At 46.4% G+C, this 19,331-nt stretch overlaps 1 protein-coding gene and 1 pseudogene across 1 annotated transcript in view; one reads left to right on the top strand and one right to left on the bottom strand.

Annotated features, from left to right (window-relative positions):
• Nucleotides 1-395: 395 nt before the first annotated feature.
• Nucleotides 396-908, bottom strand: LOC136176063 (ubiquitin-conjugating enzyme E2 G1 pseudogene; annotated as a pseudogene).
• Nucleotides 909-15,168: 14,260 nt separating this feature from the next.
• Nucleotides 15,169-19,331, top strand: part of DGAT2 (diacylglycerol O-acyltransferase 2) — a 32,155-nt gene continuing 27,992 nt past the window's right edge. The window contains exon 1 of the mRNA XM_065944245.1: nucleotides 15,169-15,418. Within this exon, the coding sequence (XP_065800317.1) occupies nucleotides 15,379-15,418 (40 nt within the window). The 5' untranslated portion in view covers nucleotides 15,169-15,378. The remainder of the gene's footprint in view (nucleotides 15,419-19,331) is intronic.

Here is a 19,331-nt window from a genome sequence, read left to right as displayed (position 1 = left end):
AATAATAGGGAAAGAAAATCTGCTTACATTTTTCAGAATTTACATGATTCTTATTCTACTGCAAGAAAGTGTTATTCTTATTCTACTGCAAGAAAGTATATACTGTACATGAACAGTATATATACTATCCGGATCATGCTGTGCTATGTACAGGTCTTTACAATTCTTCCTGAAGGGTTAAACAGTTCAAAATGCGTAATCATCTGTAAGCTGGCATTTGTTAGGCTCTTGCCAGCATTGATACTGGCATGTTTTATTACAGTCCAGTTCCAGCCAGTGCTTGCCAGCTTGTTACAACAGAAGTCCAGAAATAGGTGGGTAGAGTGCAGGAAAAAGTGCCATGTTTCTCAATTGGAGACCCTAAAATAAGTGAAGTTACAGCTGTTGAATAAATGTCACTCAAAAGCAGACTTTTGGCTTTTTCTTACACAGCGGGTAACTTTCCTCTTGACTTCTCCATTTCTGTCTTCCCTCCATTCCTTTGCAGCATCAACATTAGCAGGTGAGTCTCCATTGGGGTTTGCCAGCATAGAAATGACACTAATCATGATGATTTCCACTGTGTGAATAGGCAACCAGCATTCCTCTGGCTTTTCATAACAATATTTATCTTCCCCAGGTTAGTGAAGAATAGATAAGCATACATCACCATGTTTATTACCATTTGGATACTAGATTTCAGTAATGAATTTCATTTTAGGAGGCCAAAGGCGATAATCTTTTGGGAAAGTGAGATGAGCTTTAAAAATACCACCTTTGTAAAGTGTATCTGGAAGAGCAATAATAAGAACTTCCCATTGGTAGAGATCATTGTCATCTATTAAACCTTCTGAAAATCCTTCCACTGGGTTTTTGTTGAGTTCTACCAGATGTCTTCACAATAGCAGTGCCAACTGCTGCTCAGTCATCCTTCCCCAGCAAGGGCCCAGGCTGGCACCAGGGCTTCTGAAGGACTGCACACAGGCTCCAGAGCTGGGGAAGCTGGGTGTGCTGGGGAATCCAGATCCCCACGACGGGAGCACCGAAGCCGAGGGAGGCTGGGCTGTGGCAGTGGTAGCGGTGCCTCACTGCCAGTGTGAGTCCACTTGCCTTGATAATAGCATTATTCATGACAGCCAAGAGGTGGAAATAATCCATGTGCCCATCAATTGATGAATGGATAAACGAAATACAGTACCAATACAATGAAATGTTATTTGATCATAAAATCATACTGATACAAGACAATCCAACAAGGATTGTCTTAGTCCATTCAGGCTGATATTAAAAATAAAAAAAAAAAAAATCACAGACTGAGTAGCTTCTACACAACAGAAACTTATTTCTCATGGCTTTGGAGGCTGAAAATCCAAGATCAAGGTCCCAGCGTGGTCAGGTTCTGGTGAGGGCCGTCTTCCAGGTTCCAGACTGCTGACTTCTTGCTGCATCCTCACAGCAAAGAAGAACTCGTTCTCTGGGGCCTCTTTTATAAGGATGGGTTCAAGGGATGAACTAGTTCTCTGGGGTCTCTTTTATAAAGATACTAATCCCAATCATTAGTGTCAAGCTATCCTCTTGACCTAAGCATTTCCCAAAGGGAGCACCTTCTAACACTATAATCTTGGGCATATGAATCTTCAGCATATCATCTTGGGCATATGAATCTTCAGCATATGAATTTTGAGAGTATACAAATATTCAATTTATAGCAAGAATGATCCCTATAAAGAAGCTAAGTGAAAGAAGCCAAACACAAAATGTCATGTAATATAAGAATCCATTCACATGAAATGTGCAGAATAGGCACATATATACATGTGAAAAGTAGAAAAGTGGCTACTTAGGGATTGGGGGGATAAAGTGGTTTGGGGAGGTACCGAGTTCCTTTAAAAGTTTTAATTGTGGTAAAAAATCAATAATAAAATGTACTATTGTTAACACTTTTAAGGTGCACAGTTCAGTGACATTAAATGCATTCATAATGTTGCACAACCAATACCAGTTCCTAGTTCCAGAAGTTCATTATCCCCCAAACAGAAATAGAATCTCTATAACTATTCCCTGGCAACCACAGGGCTTTTGTTTTTGAGGTGATGACATGTTCTAAAATGGACTGCGGTGATGGTTGTGAAACTCTGTAAATAAACTAAAATCGGTTGAATTGTATACATTAAATGGTGAATTTTATGGTATATGAATTATATATCAATAAAGCTATAGAAGTAAAGAAAGAAAAAGAAAGAAAGGAAGGAAGGAAGGAGAGAAAGGAAGGGAGGGAGGAGACCAAGAAGAACTCTCTGACACTGTAGACTCCACTTGAGGCACAAACTAACATAAGTCAACTAACTGTCTAAGAGAAAAGGAGACATGCCTACTTTCAGGCATAAATTCTATTTACTACATTTTCTTCTCTTTTTCTACACATAATGCTTGGCATTCCACCAACAAATAGGAGAAGTTTATGAAAACCCTAGATCAACCACTAAAAATATTTCAAAGAGGTATAATCAATAACCAAGTAATAGAATAAAATGGAATAATAATAAAATATTAAATTAATTCCAAATAAGGCATAAAAAGAGGAAGAAAAGGATAAAATATCAGATGGCAAAAAAGTTGCAAGTATAAGATAGTAGTTTCAAATCCAGTCACATCTACGATTATATTAGTTGTGAAAGATCCAAGTTCAGTTCAGATCAGTCACTCAGTCACATTCGACTCTTTGCAACCCCATGGACTGCAGCACACCAGGCCTCCCTATCCATCACCAACTCCTGGAGTTTACTCAAATTCATGCCCATTGAGTCAGTGATGCCATTCAACCATCTCATCCTTTGTTGTCCCCAAATTTAAAAAAAAGATCCAAACCTCCAATTAAAAGACAGATTGTCAAACTAAAATTTTTAAAAACTAAGACCTATATACTGTCCATGAGAACCTCACTTTAAATATAAAAACATATGTATGTTGAAACAGAATGGAAAAAATTATACCACACAAACACTAATCAAAAGGAAGTTAGGGTAGCCATATTAATATCAGACAAAATAGATTTAAGAACAAGGAATATTACCAAGAATAGGGAAAGATATTATATAATGATAAGGGAGAATTTATCAAAAATTTATCAAAAATACAAAATAATCTTAAATACATACACTAAGCTTATAGAATAATAGTTCATCAAAATATATGAAGCAAAATCTGATATAATTGAAAGGAAAAATAGATGAATCCACAATTATAGTTGGAGATTTTTAATTTCTTCTCTTCATTCAGTAATTGATAAGACAAGTAGCCAGAAAATTGTAAGAAACAAGAAGACCCAAATAACAATATCAAAAGATCTACTCTAACATTTCTAAAACACTGTACACAATGTCAACAGAATAAAGTCTTTTCAAGTTCAGTTCAGTCCATATTAAATATTACATATATATATATTTACCAAGACAGACATATTACCACATTCTGCCCATGAAATAAACCTCAACAAATTTAAAATAATTAAAATCACAAAATATACTTTTTAAACAAAATGGAATCAACTAGAAATTCCTAACAAAAAGATACCTGGAAAAAAAAACAAATATTTGGAAACAACACACTTCTAAAAGAAACTGAGTCAAAGAAATTGCAAATGAAATTTTTAAATATTTTGAACTCAGTGAAATTAAAAACACAATATATCAAATTTCATGGGATGCAGGTAGAGCAGTTTGTAGATGAAAATTTATATCATTAAAATGTTTGTATTAGAAAATACAAATTTCCTCGGTGGCACTAGTGGTACAGAATTCACTTTCCAAAGCAGATGTAAGAGACAGGGAGGGATTTGATCCCTGGGTCAGGAAGATCCCCTGGAGAAGGAAATGGTACCCCACTCCAATATTCTTGTCTGGAGATCCCATGGACAGAGGGGCCTGGTGGGATGCAGTTCATGGAGTCACAAAGAGTCAGACACAACTGAGCATCTGAGCCTTAGAAAATAAGAAAGACTATCTATAATAGAAATGAACACATCACTGCAAAGTAACTACACTCCAATAAAAATTACTTTTTAAAAAAGTGGAAGAAAAATGCGATGACAAAGGAATATGTATACTGTGATCCAGATTTTAAAAAATAAGATGTGTGTGAGTAGATACATACACAAAAGAAAAAAACAGTTATATATACATAAAGGAAAAAAAATCACTTTCACATGGGAGTGAAATAATGTGTGATTTTTTTTTCTTTGTGCCTATCCATAGTTTTCTTTTTTTTATCCATAGTTTTCTAAACTCTGTCTTTTCTTATACTTTCTACCATAACTTTTGTAATTAAAAAAATTAAAAAATAAACTTGTTGATGCATGAAGGAAAAAAATAAGATGGTCTTACCCAATGCTCTAAGTTTAAGAAAAAGAACAGATTATAACTGACGCAAACCAGTGAATGGAAATAATGAACATAACAGAAATAAATAAAATTATAAACAGAGAAAATCAATGAAACTAAAAATTGCTATTAGAAAAACAATAAAATTAATAAACCTCTAGTCAGACTGGTCAAGAGACTTGGGCAGACAAGAGGGAAAGCTTGGGTCACAGAGTGTTCAAACTGCTATAAAAAAACAAGCCCGAGAGAGGCCACACTGGGCTAGTTGCTTGGCTTCAGATTCCTCTAAGTTTATTTCAGGTCTGAGTCTCTTTCCCAATAAGAGGTAGACAAGATGTAACAACTTTGACTGAATTCTGAGGATTGACCAATGGCAGTGCTGGAAATTTTTTTAGATTTAGGTTTTCCTTCCTGCCCAAGGTACTGCCATAGCACCATCCCAATACAGAACTGAAAGGGTGGTTAAAAAAAAAAAAAAAAACCTGTGTTCAGGTTCTCTTTCTCTCTCTCCCTCCCTCTCCCTCCCTCCCTTCTTTCCATCCAGACCCAGGTGAATCAGAGCAAGGGCCTGGGCAGTAGACCAACTCGGATTCCAGTCCCAGCTCTTCCTCTAACTACATATCATTGCTCCAAACCTCAGTTTCTTCATACATATTTTAAGGTTGTTGTGAACTCATACCTCCAGGGTTATGACGGTAAATAACAGGATGCATGTACAGTGTTGGGAACAAGGTCAGTTAAATTTACATCAGTCTCTGGTCTCTTCCCTTAAGGAATGTGTTTCCTCTTCTCAATTTGACCTTGAACTACAAAAGCCGCAGAATAGCAGGAGCTGGGTCTCCTCACAGCTGTATCCCCAGTACTTAACATAAGTTTTGGCAAAGAACATGTATGTGGTAAATGTACTGAATGAGTAGATGAATGAATGAATGATGACAACAATTATACTGGGTAACATGAGATGTAATACTGAATCCCACAATATATTTATCAAGTGCACATGACTGTAGGGGCAGGGAGTATACAGTGAAATGAATAAGATCCAGTCCTTGCCCTTGGGGAAATCAATATATTCTTTGTGATGTCTTTCCTGGTATCATGCTAGGTACTCGAACTTTTGGATCAGCCTTATCCCTGCCTGAGACAAGAGGATGGATCTAGACAGATAAACAACTCTATAAACTGTTTCTCCAAAATGTATGCTTCCCCAAACTATGTATTTCTCAAGTTATGAACTTCTAGAAGGCAGGGACCTCGCCCTATATACCCCCAAAATCCCAACTCAGGTCCCAGTGCTAGAGTTTAAGTGAAAGCTTTTTAAAAGTAGGTTTGTGGGACTTTTCTGCTGGTCCAGTTGTTAAGAATTCATTTTGCAATGCAGGAGACATGGGTTCGAACCCTAGTCAGGGAACTAAGATCCCACATGCCGTACAGCAACTAAATCCATGCACTACAACTAGAGAAATCCCAAGCATCGCAACTACTGAGCCTGAACATCACAACTAGAGAGTATGTGTGCCCTAACGAAAGATCCCGCATGCTGCAGCTAAGATCAGATGCAGCCAAATAATCATAAACAAATTATTTTTAAAAAAAAATAAGAAGCAGGTTGGTAAAGACGGCATAGATAGGGAAGATGGGCAGGGTGTGGGAAAAGAGAGGCTGGGGGAAAGACACTTCGACTCCAGAGCACAGTGTGAGCAAAGATGCAGAGGTGGAAAAGTACATTCAAGGACACAGCAAGTGACCTGATGTAACCAGAGAGCTGGATCCATATCAGAGAGGGGCAGGGATAGGGGCGGGAGGAGAGAGGAGGGAGGCTGGAGAGAGTGTCAAGGGCAGGAACATGTGAGGCCTTGCATACCAAGTTAAGGAGCTTGGGCCACATCCTAAGAGCTATGGGAGACAAAGGAGAGAATGGTTGGACAGTGTTTCCCAAAGATCATTTCAGGGGTTGATGTGAAGCTCGAGGCTGGAGGTGCAGGACCAGTGAAGAGTTCAGTGTGGCCTAGGGCAGCAGGGAATGGAGAGAAAGGTGTCCTTTGTTTGTTGAGGATACAGGCATCTGTGTGTAGGATTCTAAACATGCCCATGAATATGTGCATCATTCCACACAGGGTCAGCCTAATCAGAAATCCCAACCCTACTCAGTTTCATGACCCACCAAACCCAAAAACATGGGGAAGGCCATGAATACCAAAGAAAGAAGCTGAGATGCATTCAGCCAGTGCCTGACTATATTTCTTCCTCTTCAACATCATCCTGTCAGATTCAACCCTCTTCTGCTGGCTTTCAGGGTCTTCTAATATTGCTTCTGTTGTTTAGTCACCAAGTCGTGTCCCACTCTTTTGCAACCCTATGGATTGTAGCCCACCAAGCTCCTCTGTCCATGGGTTGTCTCAGGCAAGAATACTGGAGTGGGGTGCCCTTTCCTTCTCTAGGGAATCTTCCTGACCTACAGATCGAACCCACATCTCCTGAATTGGCAGGTGGACTCTTTACTACTGAGCCACCAGAGAAGCTGCTTATACCCTTCCTTGTCTCTTGCATGCTGTGTCAAAATCTTTGCACAGGTTGCTGATTTTAAAACCCCACAACGCCAGCATGAGAGTGGAACCTGGAGCTGCCAGGAAACCTTGCCCAAGGCCTAACTCTCATCTGGAACAGCTATTCCTGCCTGATCAGGCCCATGCTGGCATGCAAGTTATCCTGTGCTCATGAACTAGGCTGACACCCAAGGACCCAGGCTTAGGCCAGCTTGGGACTCTAGTGAAGTCATCAGAGAGGAAACTGATGCAATTAATATCACTCCTTTTTGATGACTCAACCTCAGCACCTGATAACCAATGTTTCCTTCTCTCAAGGGTCACCCTTTAAAGTATGCAGTTTATACCACTGACCTCAGAACCAGTCGGGAATTGCACCTATTAAAGAACATGGGCTATGAAGCCAGAACACCTGGACTTAAATCCTTGCTCTGCCACTAGCTTTGTGATTCTGGGCAAGTTTTTAAACCCTTTTGGCCTCCATTTCTTCAACTGTAAAATGGGACAAATTATAGTACTGTCTATTCCATAGAGTTGTTGTGAGGCTTTAATAAATCCACACATGTAATGTATCTAGAATCAGAACTGACAGACAATAAAAACTCACTGAAGTTTAGCACATGTTACTGTTATTTTCAGGAAATCAACCTTGAATATTCATTGCAAGGACTGATGCTGAAGCTGAAGCTCCAATACTTTGGCCACTTGATGTGAAGAGCTGATTCACTGGGAAAGACCCTGAGAGTGGGAAAGATTGAAGACAAAAGGAGAAGGGGGCAGCAGAGGATGAGATGGTTGGATGGCATCACCAACTCAACAGACATGAGTCTGAGCAAATTCCAGGAGACAGTGAAGGACAAGGAAGACTGGTGTGCTGCAGACATGGGGTCACAGAGTCAGACACGACTTAGCAACTGAACAACAACAACTATGTGTTGTAGTTCATGACATCTGCTGCTTCTTCTTTTGGAAAAATAAGGACTGGTCCACCTTACCTCCAGTCTCCTACTGCTTTCTCAGCTGAACATCACTTCCCATCACCTGCCAGAGAAGACAGATTCCTCCTGCAGTTTCTCTGAGATGCAGTCATCTCCTCAGTACAAAGTAGTTCAACAGGGATTCTGAGAGCAGGCTTCAAAGCAGCAGTGTTAGCATCTACCCAGAACTTGATAGCAATGCAAACTCTACTGAATCAGGGCTCTGGGGGAGGTACCCAGCAAGCTGTGTTTGACCAAATTCTCCAGGTGATCCCGATACACAGGCAAGTTTGAGAATTCCTGCAGCAGAGTGTAGCATAGTGGTGTATTTAGGTAGATCCAGCCCAGTGCAACTGCACCCTCCTCCAGGAAGTGTTCCTGATTCACCCAAACCCCATGTCATTGATCCTCCAACTTCCTTCCTGGATTGCAGCTGTTTGTGCCAGAGTGACTTCCTGGATTACAGGTTCCCTGAGAGCGGGGTTGAGTCTCAACCATCTCTATGCCTGCCTGCACTGGGCTTTGCTTAGAAAGATAAGTCATGCACTAGCTAAGTAAGTGAAGTGAAGTCGCCAGCTAAGTAAAGCACACCACATTTCCAGGTTTCTCTGACTAAGGCTGCTGTTACTGGGCCTCTGCTGTCTGGGACTGTTGGTCACATTGTGGTTTTCCTCTGGAGGTGTTTTCATCTCCATGCTGGGATGCCTGTCTCTTTGTCATTCCTCGAGTCCTCCTCCAGATCCACTGGTTTCTCAGAGCATTTTACACTTTACCCCTCTAGTATGTTTGCTCAAAGCCTTTTGGACAGATTGCTCCATCTCTAGGCAAATCTGTCCTCCCAATCCATGTTTTCAATCATAACACTTCTATGTGATAACATTTGTAAAGCACTAGATGCTTGACCCTGTGCTGGGCACTGTGTTCATTCTTTTAGTCCTTACAACAACCCCAGGAAGGAGATACTTTGCTTATTCCCATCTGGATGGACCACAGGGAAACTGAAGCCTGAACACAATATGTAACAATCACACGTCATCTGTGTCACCTTCGGAACAAGACTGCATTTGAAGAAAGGATTTCACTGCTATGGAAAGCTGGGAAAACTACTGCTGAGAAGCAATTGCCTTTTTAAAAAATATAATTGACATATAACATACTTGTTTCAGGTACACAACACGACTCAATAATAAATATGTGTATACTGTGAAATAATCACCACAGTGAGTCTAGTTAGCATCCATCACTACACAGAGTAATTGTCTTTTAATGTGTCTATTTCTTCCCTAAGAACGCAGGCTCCCAGAGAGCAAGGACTGCACCTCCCAGATCAGCACAGGCCTAGGAGGGTCTCCAGAAAGGTGAACCAGACAAAGGGATGGATGGAAAAGCATTCACGAGGAACCATCATTGTGGGGGAAGATTTACCTCCCACCCCTTCTCTGCAGGGGAAAAATGGTCCTGGGAGAGTTGAGTAAGAAACTTACAGACAGAATGATGCAAGGGGCACTTTCTGTACATATTGCAAAAAGCGTGCTAAAATGGGGCAGGAGCTATTCTGAAGGCTGGTTCCCAAGGGTCTCAGGCCTATTCCTCTCTAGTTGGCTAGACTTGTCCCACAAGACAGGGCCAAAGGCCACTCTTGAGCCCCCTCCACCAGGCCTTCCATTAGAGTGGAGGTCAGTGTTCCCAGGATCTGGGCTGAAACCTAAAGTTATTGTCAAGCATCTCTTTGTGCTTTGGCCCTACCTCCATGTCACCAAGCCCTAGAGATTCTAAGGGCTCCCCATCTCCCCAGCCTTCCCTTCTAACAGCTCACCCACCACTACTTTAGCTCTGTCTGCATCCCTATCACCTCTCCATTCCCCTCCCTCTCTCCTTTCCTCCCTTCTTCCTTCCAACCTGAGTCAAGTCCCTCCTGTGGGCCAGACCCAGTGCTGGGCACTGAGACACAGAAAGCCCACCGATTCCATCTTTTCCCTCAAGTAGCATCTCCTGGGCAGGACAGGTGTGTAGACAATAAGAGTTACAGATGCTCTGAGAGAAAGAAGCTAGGGGCCTGATGGGGACACAGATGTGGAGAGGGTCCTCCTAGGGCCATTAAACTCCAGACCAAGCCTCCATCTCTCTCTACTCTAAACTCTGCCCAGATTCTCTGCATAGACTGCATCGTTGGGCTCATTCACCCTCTGCCCATTGGGAAGTCCTGGCAGCAGATGGGAGGGAGGAAGGGACAGACAGTGACCTTGCTAGATCACTATGAGTTATCTATGCTGCAGCTTCCATCAGGAAGCCCTCTTCATCTGGCCTCCCCACCTTTGCTCTTCAGGCCACATGCTCCCACAACATCACTGGACTTGGGGGGCCTCACAACGCCTAGATTTTTCCCTATATCTTGGCTACATCTTTGAAAGCAGTCTTTGTATTAAAATTCCCTCAAATTGCCCAATTACAAATATGCTGTTTCCCATGGGGACCCTGACCGATACAGGGCAGAGGTAATCAGGAAGGGTACCATGGGGGTTACACAGTGGGTGTTCTTACCCAAACACTGATCCTTCTAAAGCCCAAACTGACCATATGTCATCCCTGCTAAAACACTTTATGGCTCCCCATTTCTCTGAGGACAAAGTGCAGACTCCTTAGCCTGGTACCAGAGACTGTACACCATCTGGCCCCTGAAGACCAAGCAGCATGTGGTGAAAATCACACAAACGGGGCATGATAGGGGTTTAGAAGGGGAAGGAGAGAGTCCCAGGAGGGAAGGAGCTCCACGCCCCAAAGCAGTCTTGCCTGGAAAATTCCTGGATGGGGAAGGAGGAGGAGGTTGGCATGTGGCACAGACCACAGGGCCATGCCAGGCCCCCTCCCCTTGCCATCACCTCTGTCCTTCAACCTTCCAAGTGAGCCCAGCACTGGAAATGAGTTTGACCCAGACAAGCACTAGCCTTGGGCTATGAGAACTGGCACAAATCCCAGCCCCAGCTCTGACATTGGTATACTCTTGGAGTCTCTGAGTCTGAGTTTTCCCAACTGTAAAATGGGGTCAACCTCACAGGGCTATGAGAGCTTTAAGGAGGAAAAGTTTGGGAATTTCCTTTCATCAAACAGTTCCAGGGTTAGGGGTAGTTCCTCACCACCTCCCCCATCCCACCCGAGCCTTGTGAAGCCGAGAAAGCACGTGGGCTTGCGGATCAGGAAGTCTTGGATGTGAATCCCAGCTTTGCTATTTACTCTCTGTCTCATCCTGGACAAGCCCCGTTACCTCCCTGCACCTCATTCACAAAGTGGGGTGATAATCACCCCCGGCAGGGATGCTCCTCACATGGACTGGGTGAGCTCCCACAGGCTAGGGCCTGCCTGGAGCAGAGCGCTTATAAGCATTTGTTTCTGCCTTTCGCCCTGTGCCTCTCTTAAGACAGGTGTCCCCTCTGCCTTACAGACCAGCCACTCACCTCCTCTGTGCAATGGAGGGGCTGAGGCTGCCATCACCGCTACAAGTCTCAGAGGTGCCCATATCCATCCCCTCACAAACCATAAAGCTGCATCCATAATTTCTAATGGCAGCACAGCCTTGGTGACTGAAGAGGGTGGTGGGATGTACTACCTTTGGGGAAGCCCACCTTGGTCACATGGTTCAATAGTATCACTGACTCAATGGACATGAATCTGCACAAATTCTGGGGGAGATAGTGGAGAACAGAGGAGCCTGGCATGCTGCAGTGCAAAGAGTTGGACATGACTTAGTGACTGAAGAACAACAACAACCCTAGTCAAACTGGGATCTGTGGCTTGATTTGACCTCTCCATCTGGGGTTTGGCCAAAGTGCCAAGGGAAAATCACTGGGATGGGAAATGGTGAAGGAAAGGTGACCCCAGTCCTGGAGCCACCCTGCCCACACATTGGCAGGAGAAGCAGCGAAGGCCATGAAGACAGGACTGGAGGGAGGCTAGGATGTGTGGGGAGGGGACGGGGGAAGTCAGTGCCTGGTACGAGGCCCCCATACTCACCTGGTGGAGCAAAGATTAGTCCCAGGACACAGAAAGCTGCCAAGAAACATCCTCTCTGGCTACTCTAATGCTGGGTCTGGTTTTCTATCCAAGTCAAAGTGGACCAAGCTGCTTATGCAGATGCCTTGGGCATGGCAGTTGGGGGTCATTGGGAAGGAGTTGTCACTCTATGAGATGACCCAGAAGGAAGCGACTGCCCCTCTCAGCCCTCAGACTTGCCTTAACATCCTTTGGTGAACATTCCCATGTATGCGAAGGGCCCAAACTGGACCTGGTTTTATTGCCTCATCTCAAGCCCCCACACCACCCACCTACCTGATCTTCCTAACCTTCCAATCTAATCCAGGTGGCTCTGCTCATAGCCCTCCTTTGATCTGGTCCCAAGGATGTCCAGGTGGGATTATAAGACCCCTCAAATCTAGTCCAGTCAATCTCTCCAGCCTTATCTCCTACTCCTCCCTGCCTGCATCCCCTTTCCAGCATCCTTCCTCCAGCCAATCAGGATGCTCATGATTCCCACCTCCAGGCCTCTGCCTGAAGACCTTCTCCTTCCTCTCTGCTAGGCAGAATTGTCCTCCTCAACTCAGGTCCAGCATCAATGTCATCTCTCAACCTTCTTAATTATCATTCCCTCCTTTGACACAATCCCCACCCCACTCATAGCACTTCGTCTTTGACTCTGTTGTACTCACTCCCTGGTCAGTCCACTGCTGACTGAGCCACAAACCTGAGCCAGGCCTGCACTGGGCACAGAGTGACGATACTCCTGACGACCCTGGGAAAGCTCCTGGCTCAAGGAGATGGTGACAGGGCAGGAGAAAGGACTGAACATGGCACAGCCTCCCACCTGTCCCTGCACCACAGCCTGGCCGTCTTGCTGCAACCATTGGTTTTGGGACATATCTATGGGCTAGGGCTCCTCGAAGGCAAGGACTGTGTCTGATTACCTTCTGTGTCCCAGTGAAAGCCAGGCCCAGGAAAGTGCATAGGAAAAAATGTGCTGAAGCAGATGAACTTGGGATCTGAAGGAGCTTTCATCTTGATCCAAAGTCTTGCCATTTCAGTAAGCTTACTTTCATAACATAGTGGTGACACCATTTTACATACTGTGATTTCATTTGATCCCCAAATACTCAAGGGCAGTCAGTCAGCTAAGAAACGCCACCTTCATTTCAGGATGTAGAAACTATCAGGGCTGACAAGGTCACTTGCCCAAGGAATTGCTGCCAGTTGGTGGGACAAGAAAGGCCAGCATTGCAGGCCTCCTTCCTCCCAGCCCATGCTCTGCACCTCAGACCATACTATGAGGGAGCTGGAAGGGCCATGTGTTCCAGCCCAACGCCTCCTCCACAGGAGACTTTTCTGGAGCACGCACAAGCCACACACACTGACTTGGGGTTCCTCCAGGCCAGTAGGAGCCTTGCCTCCAAGGGGACCCAAAACACCACTGGGGAGAGGATTGAAGGATTCATAGCACCTTCAGCATCCACCTCGCTGCACTGCTGTTTCCCCAGAAATCCATCACATCTGATCCAACATCCCAGCCATTGCTGACCCCTATGTCTCCCACAAACCTGAAAGCTGTTAGCATTCCCTCATCTCCCCAAAAGGCACCAAGCTCTTCTCAGCATCAGAGCCTCACCACCTGCTTGCTCTACCTGGGATGCTTTTCCTTCTATTCTTAGCCAACTCAAGCCTTAGGGTTCCATGACTTTTTTCTCAGGGTTTACTCCTGTAACCTTGAATAGGCTGAACAAATGGCAGGGTTTCTAGGTCCCATCAGAGGCATTTGTTGCATGCTGTGCTAGCACTGTGACTTCTGACAAGAGATGGTAAAGACCTTAGCAGCAGAGACTCCCTCTCATCTTATGCCGTGAGCCCACACCTAGCTTCTTCAAGCTGACCCCAAGGAATCTGTCTTTTCATTGACAGGCTTGTTGCCCTCACACCTGCTCTTACCATCCACATACAGTAAGTCATTCCACCACATTCCAGTCGATCTCCCCTCCTTCTGCACTTCTCTCCAGACCAGGCCTTCCCTCCATCCTTCCACCACCATCCGAGCTCAGGAATGGTTCTCTCTCACCCAGGTCCCTCCTGCAGCTTCCTCACTGCCCTCCTGGCCTCCAGTCTCTCCCCACACTATGGCTGGAGGACTCTTAAAAACATGCAACCACTTGCATTTCCCCACTCAAAGCTATCCCCACCCTGATGTCCCAAGGTGGCAGTCAAGAACCATCCTAAGATCTAGCCCCAGTATCATTTCCCATAGCTGTCTGAGCTCCAGCCACTCCAGGTACCCTAACCCTGCCCCAAACATGCTGCCTTTTCTAAGAGTTTAGGCCTTACCCTCACACCCTCCATCTACAAAACTACTCATCAAAGGACAACAAAAATAATTTTGGAAAACTTTCTATGTGCCTTGTACTATCTATACTCGTCTATTTTTTACCTTTTAAAATTTTACCTCATTTAGTTCTCAAAGCACCTCACAAAATAAGTGTTATTCTTCCTATTGTACAGATGTGGAAACTGAGGTTCAAGAAAGGGAGGGCCAGAACTGGCTCCGGGTCTATCTGATTCCATCTCTGTTGTGCAATAATCTCTCTGGGACGTGCACCCAGCCTCCAGTCCCCAGCCCCCATCCCAAGGAAAGGACCTCTCTCTGGATCTACAGCCAGAGATTTCTCTCCTGGCCTAGCAGTACTGCCGGCTTCTGTTTGTGATCGCCTCTTACCAACGAGAGCACCGTCCAGGGCAGGGCCAGGATTGACTGGTTTGGGTCCCCAGCACGCAGCAGTATACAGTATAGAGGTTTAGACGGAAAGGTAGAGGCAATTTAAGAGGTTTAGGAGCCCGGTCCTACCTAACTCCGACCCAACCACCAATCAGAGGCGGAACCATAGCATCTGTAGCCAAAGCGAAGCCCTGCGGAACGGAAAACACAAACCCCCGCCTGCCCCAGCCAGGCCCGCACGTGCCGGGCCTCCCGGCCCACCTTCCTGCTGCCGGGCTGCACCAACGCCGCGGGGGAGCGGCTAGGGGCGGGCACAGGGAGCAGCAGGAATAACCAGGCAGCCCCTCGCCAGGAGGACCCCGGGCCGCGGGCGGTGCAGCCGTGAGGATCGAGGTGACCCGCTACAGCCCTCCCACGCCCGGCCGAGCCGGGCGCTCCGCCACCCCCACGGAGCTGCGGCTGCAGTGGTTGGAACGGACGGCCCCGCCCCTGCCGCGTCGGCCCCGCCCCCTTATGAGGTTACAAAGTGCGGCGCTCGGAGCCGCGGGCTCAGTGGCCGTGGCCGTGGCCAAGGCTCCGCTTTTCGCTGGTGCTCCGGCCCGTCTGGCGGCCCGCCCCTCCGCAACCCCGTTCGTAGCGATCCCCGCGCTCCCCTGCTCGGCGCGAAGCCCTGGCCCCGGCGGCCGGGGCATGGGCCAGGGGCGCGGGGTCAGGAGGCTTCCCGCGGGGCCCCGACCTGTACTGGCTTCGTCATGAAGACCCTCATAGCCGCCTACTCCGGGGTCCTGCGAGGTGAGCATCGGGCCTGGCTGCCCGGAGCGAGGGCCTTGACTAAGGAGCCGTGCTGCCCCCTGAGGCCTCTGGGAGCGGGACTAAGGGTCTGGGAGATGAACTGTCACAGCCCAGGGTCTGCAGGGCTTTGCCGTCTTCCTCCTGGGGCCATGCAGCTGCGAGAGGGCTTTCAGGAAAGGAGGTGATGAAGGGCTCCAAGATAGGCAGGAGTGTGTTGGTATAATGGGAGTTTGTTGCTGGAGGGCAGGCCACTCTGGGGGCTGAGGTCCCAACCTCTTTCTTTTCTTTTGGGAAGGCTTGCGGCCCCCTCCCCGACCACCACCTCCATTCCCCCCTGCTCATCTGGGTCTGGAATGAGTTTAGAATAATGGTCTGATCCAGGCCACCTAGCATGGTAGTCATGTGGGCACATTCTCCACCTTAGCACTCATCAATTTTGGGGACCTCTGTTACATTACTTCTTTTCTTCCAGCCTGTGAGATAGGATGTTACCTGAGAACTCCTTTCCAGCCCCCTGGCAGTTCCCTCCATCCCTCCTAACCTGGTGGATCAAGCTGTGAGGCACTGGATGGGGCAGCCCATCCAGACCGGGAACATGCCTGGCTGGGACTGGTGTGCCCACACTGTCCTCTGCCCCCTGCCCAACCCAGGCTTGGGAGCCCGCTCAACGGCGACTGTGAGCCTGGAATGGTTAGAAGATAGGACAAGAGGACTCTGGGTGCCCTTCAGTGTGATCTGTGCTGCTGTTCCACCAGGAAGAATTGAAGTCCTCTCTGAAATCAGGGGCAGAGTTGAGATCAAATCCCACAGCTTTTCCCGCACAAGGAAGAGCATCCCTTCCATGTCCCGCACCTCTCACCTATACTTGGAGAAACTGAGGTGGGAGGACACATGACCTGCCCAAGGTTTCCCTAACAGGGCCTTGGCCAGTGGATTAAGTACAAACCCAGGAGACCCTGGGACATCCTCACAGCTGCCCTGGTCTGTCTTGCTTAAATCCTCCCTCCCTCCCTCCACCTAAAGTCTTTATTCAGCTTGCTGAACCTCTCCTACTTAGGATTTTTCTTTAGTAACTAATAATAGCCTATCCAACCCCTTCATTATAAAAGTAAAACATACGAATTATTGGATTTCGAAAAATATGGAAAAACAGGAAGAAAATGAAAAGTTCCTGGTTAATTGACTATCCAAAGATAGCTTCCTAATAGCATTTCAGAATATTTCATTATAATTTTATTTGTACATATCATTTAGGTAAGATTGGGGGCATGATGTGGATATAGTTCTAAATCCTGTTTTCTCCCTCTTGATGTTAAATCGTGAGTATTTCCTTCTGTTACTCCAAATCACTTACAATATTCTAGTGGCTGCTGGGTAACCACCCTGAGCTGTACCACAGTTTAACTGTGTCCTAGGCATTGGCCTTTTTCCCTGTGTGGCTGTTGGTGTGGTTATCTGCCCCTCTTGGTCTGAGTGCCACTCACTGCCCTTGGAGAGGTACCTAGCTGCTATTGCCATCTTGGGGACATGCAGCCTGAGCTATCTCATGCACCCGGCCCGATAGCCTCTGACAATCTCTGCTCTCACTTAAAAGTGCTTGTCCACTCACTGTGCCATTTAATACCTGTAATGGGAAAGGAAGGGCCCTACCCATGTTCATGCTTTTAAAAGTACTTTTGTCTCCAGGCAGTGAGATAGGGATGTTCTCTCTGGGGGTGGTCCTTCCTGGAGATACCCTTCCCTCATCTCTGCTATTGGCAGAGGTGAGTTGTATCTTCCAGGAGCAGGTGACCCTGACTTCCTCATTTTTTACCTAGAATTTTTTATTCAGGAGGACTTCCAGTGAGTGATTTTGACCAAGTCACTTACTATCCTTTCAGGAGCATGTCTCCATGTTTTAATCAGGTCTTGAAAACATTAAAAAAAAAAACTGGCTACAAACAATTCCATCATGGAATGTAGCAAGAGTTGGCATGAAATGCAAACCAATCACTTTAGCTGTCTGGGATTCTCTTTGGTGAAAGACTGGGTGGGGAAGGGAGGAGATTTGCTGAAGCAAATCTTGTGTTATCTGGCATCTCCATTAGACCTGCTTTCTACATCCTTGGTCTTTGAAGACACTCCCCAGTGGCCTGGTTTTTACCAATAAAGTCTCATTGTTGGGAGGTGATGAACACTCTGTCAGTGGTGATATTTAAGGGGAGACCATGGCTTCTGTGAAGGGAAGACCTGTGATGGGTGAGATTGAAATAGATACCTTGGTGTCTGGTTTCCTGGGCAAAAAAAAAACGCCAGCTGTGGGGGCAGGTGGGTGTGCGCTGTGTGTGTGCTGGGAGTTTGTGGGGGAGACAGGAGTCTCTGTTGGTATTTTCTAATATCTGAAGGATTTACCTGTGCCAGTGGTAGAAGATGCAGAGTTATTCATATTTGCATCCTTGCCTTTCCCCCTGGTTTTTAAGGCCCTTCCGGTCAGAGCCCTCTGATACCTGCCTGAATACCCAGGGTTCACCACAGGACCCAGCATGAAACGGTGGCAGCTTCAGTAAAATTCTGAACTGATTTGTTCTGCGTGACCCCCCCCAAAAGCAAGGCCAGGAACAGGGCTGGAATTTTGGGAGGCGGGGGGATGCAGATTTGATATAATGGAGGAATGCTTTCTGACAGCCACTGCAACAGGTTTGGTGTGGGTGGAGTGGAGCTCCCCATCACTGGGAGTGTACAAGCAGGAGCTTAGTAGGAGGTGAAACTAAGAGGCTGGATTGTTGGAGGGTTGACACCTAACTCAGTTATAAATCATAGAATGAGAACCTGATTTTCATATTCCCCTTCCCCCAATTCTATATAGCTTTCCCCGCTCCCCTACACCACTTCCCCAAATGCACAAATGCCACGTTGGGGTTATCTGTGCTACTGAGGGCTCTTCTGGGCTGGGAAAGAAGGGCCAAGAGTAGTATTTTATTAGCAGACTCGGTGACTCAGTGGCCAGTGTGGAAATCCTGCTCCACCCCCATCCTCCCATCCCTGAGTTCTGCAGCAGGTACTTGACTCATAAAATCACAGCTCTCAAAAAAAAAAAAAAAAAAAAAAAATCACAGCTCCCTGGCAGTGCTGGGTCAGGGGCAGCTCTCACATTACAGATGGAACACTGAGGTCCCCGCAGAGAAGAGACTAGACCAGGATTATCAAAGCCAGGGTTAGAACCCAGATCCATCTCCCAGTCACTGGCTGCCTTAAACTAAGAGAGAAGTGTGGTGAAGCCGTGAAAGGCCGAGTGCAGGGCCCTGACCACTGCAGGTGCTCATTTCCTGATTGAGTGAAGGTTTTTCCGGAACCATGATGGGGCTGGCAGATCACCCCTTCTCGTGCGTTTTCAAGAAGATGTCCCAACTTGCCTTGATGAGTAGATGCACCGTGAACCCTGGAACTCAGGCCAGGGGAACAGCCAGTTGCCCTCCGTTGTATTCCAAACCTTCCAAACTCCTCCTTGTGGCTATGGAACCCCCCGTGAGCAGCCCTCACTCCTCTGCTTCCATGTCCTGCTCCAGAACCAGCTGGGGTCTTCCTGTTCCCCCAGGAGTCCCATCAGTTCAGTCCTACCTCAGGACCTTTGCACTGGCTGTCTTCTGCCCAGGCCACTGCATGATTGTCTTTCAACTATTCAGTCTCCTCTCGGAGGCCTTTTCTGACCATACCATCTGGAGAACTTTCCTGTCCTGTTGTATTTTGTATAGCCCTTCTCATCAGCTAAATTCTCAGATGTACTTTTCTGTTTAGGTGATGGTCTGCCCCAGAAGAATGTCAGCCCCTTGGGAACAGGAACTCTGTCTATCTTCCTCAGTGTTTGTCCCAGCATTGAGCACAGTGCCTGGAGTGTAGTAGGTGCTCAGTAAATATTTGTTGAATGAATGAATCA

The sequence above is a fragment of the Muntiacus reevesi genome, chromosome 9 (assembly GCF_963930625.1).
Source record: "Muntiacus reevesi chromosome 9, mMunRee1.1, whole genome shotgun sequence".
NCBI classification, from domain to species: domain Eukaryota; kingdom Metazoa; phylum Chordata; class Mammalia; order Artiodactyla; family Cervidae; genus Muntiacus; species Muntiacus reevesi.
This window is presented reverse-complemented; position numbering and strand designations above follow the sequence as displayed.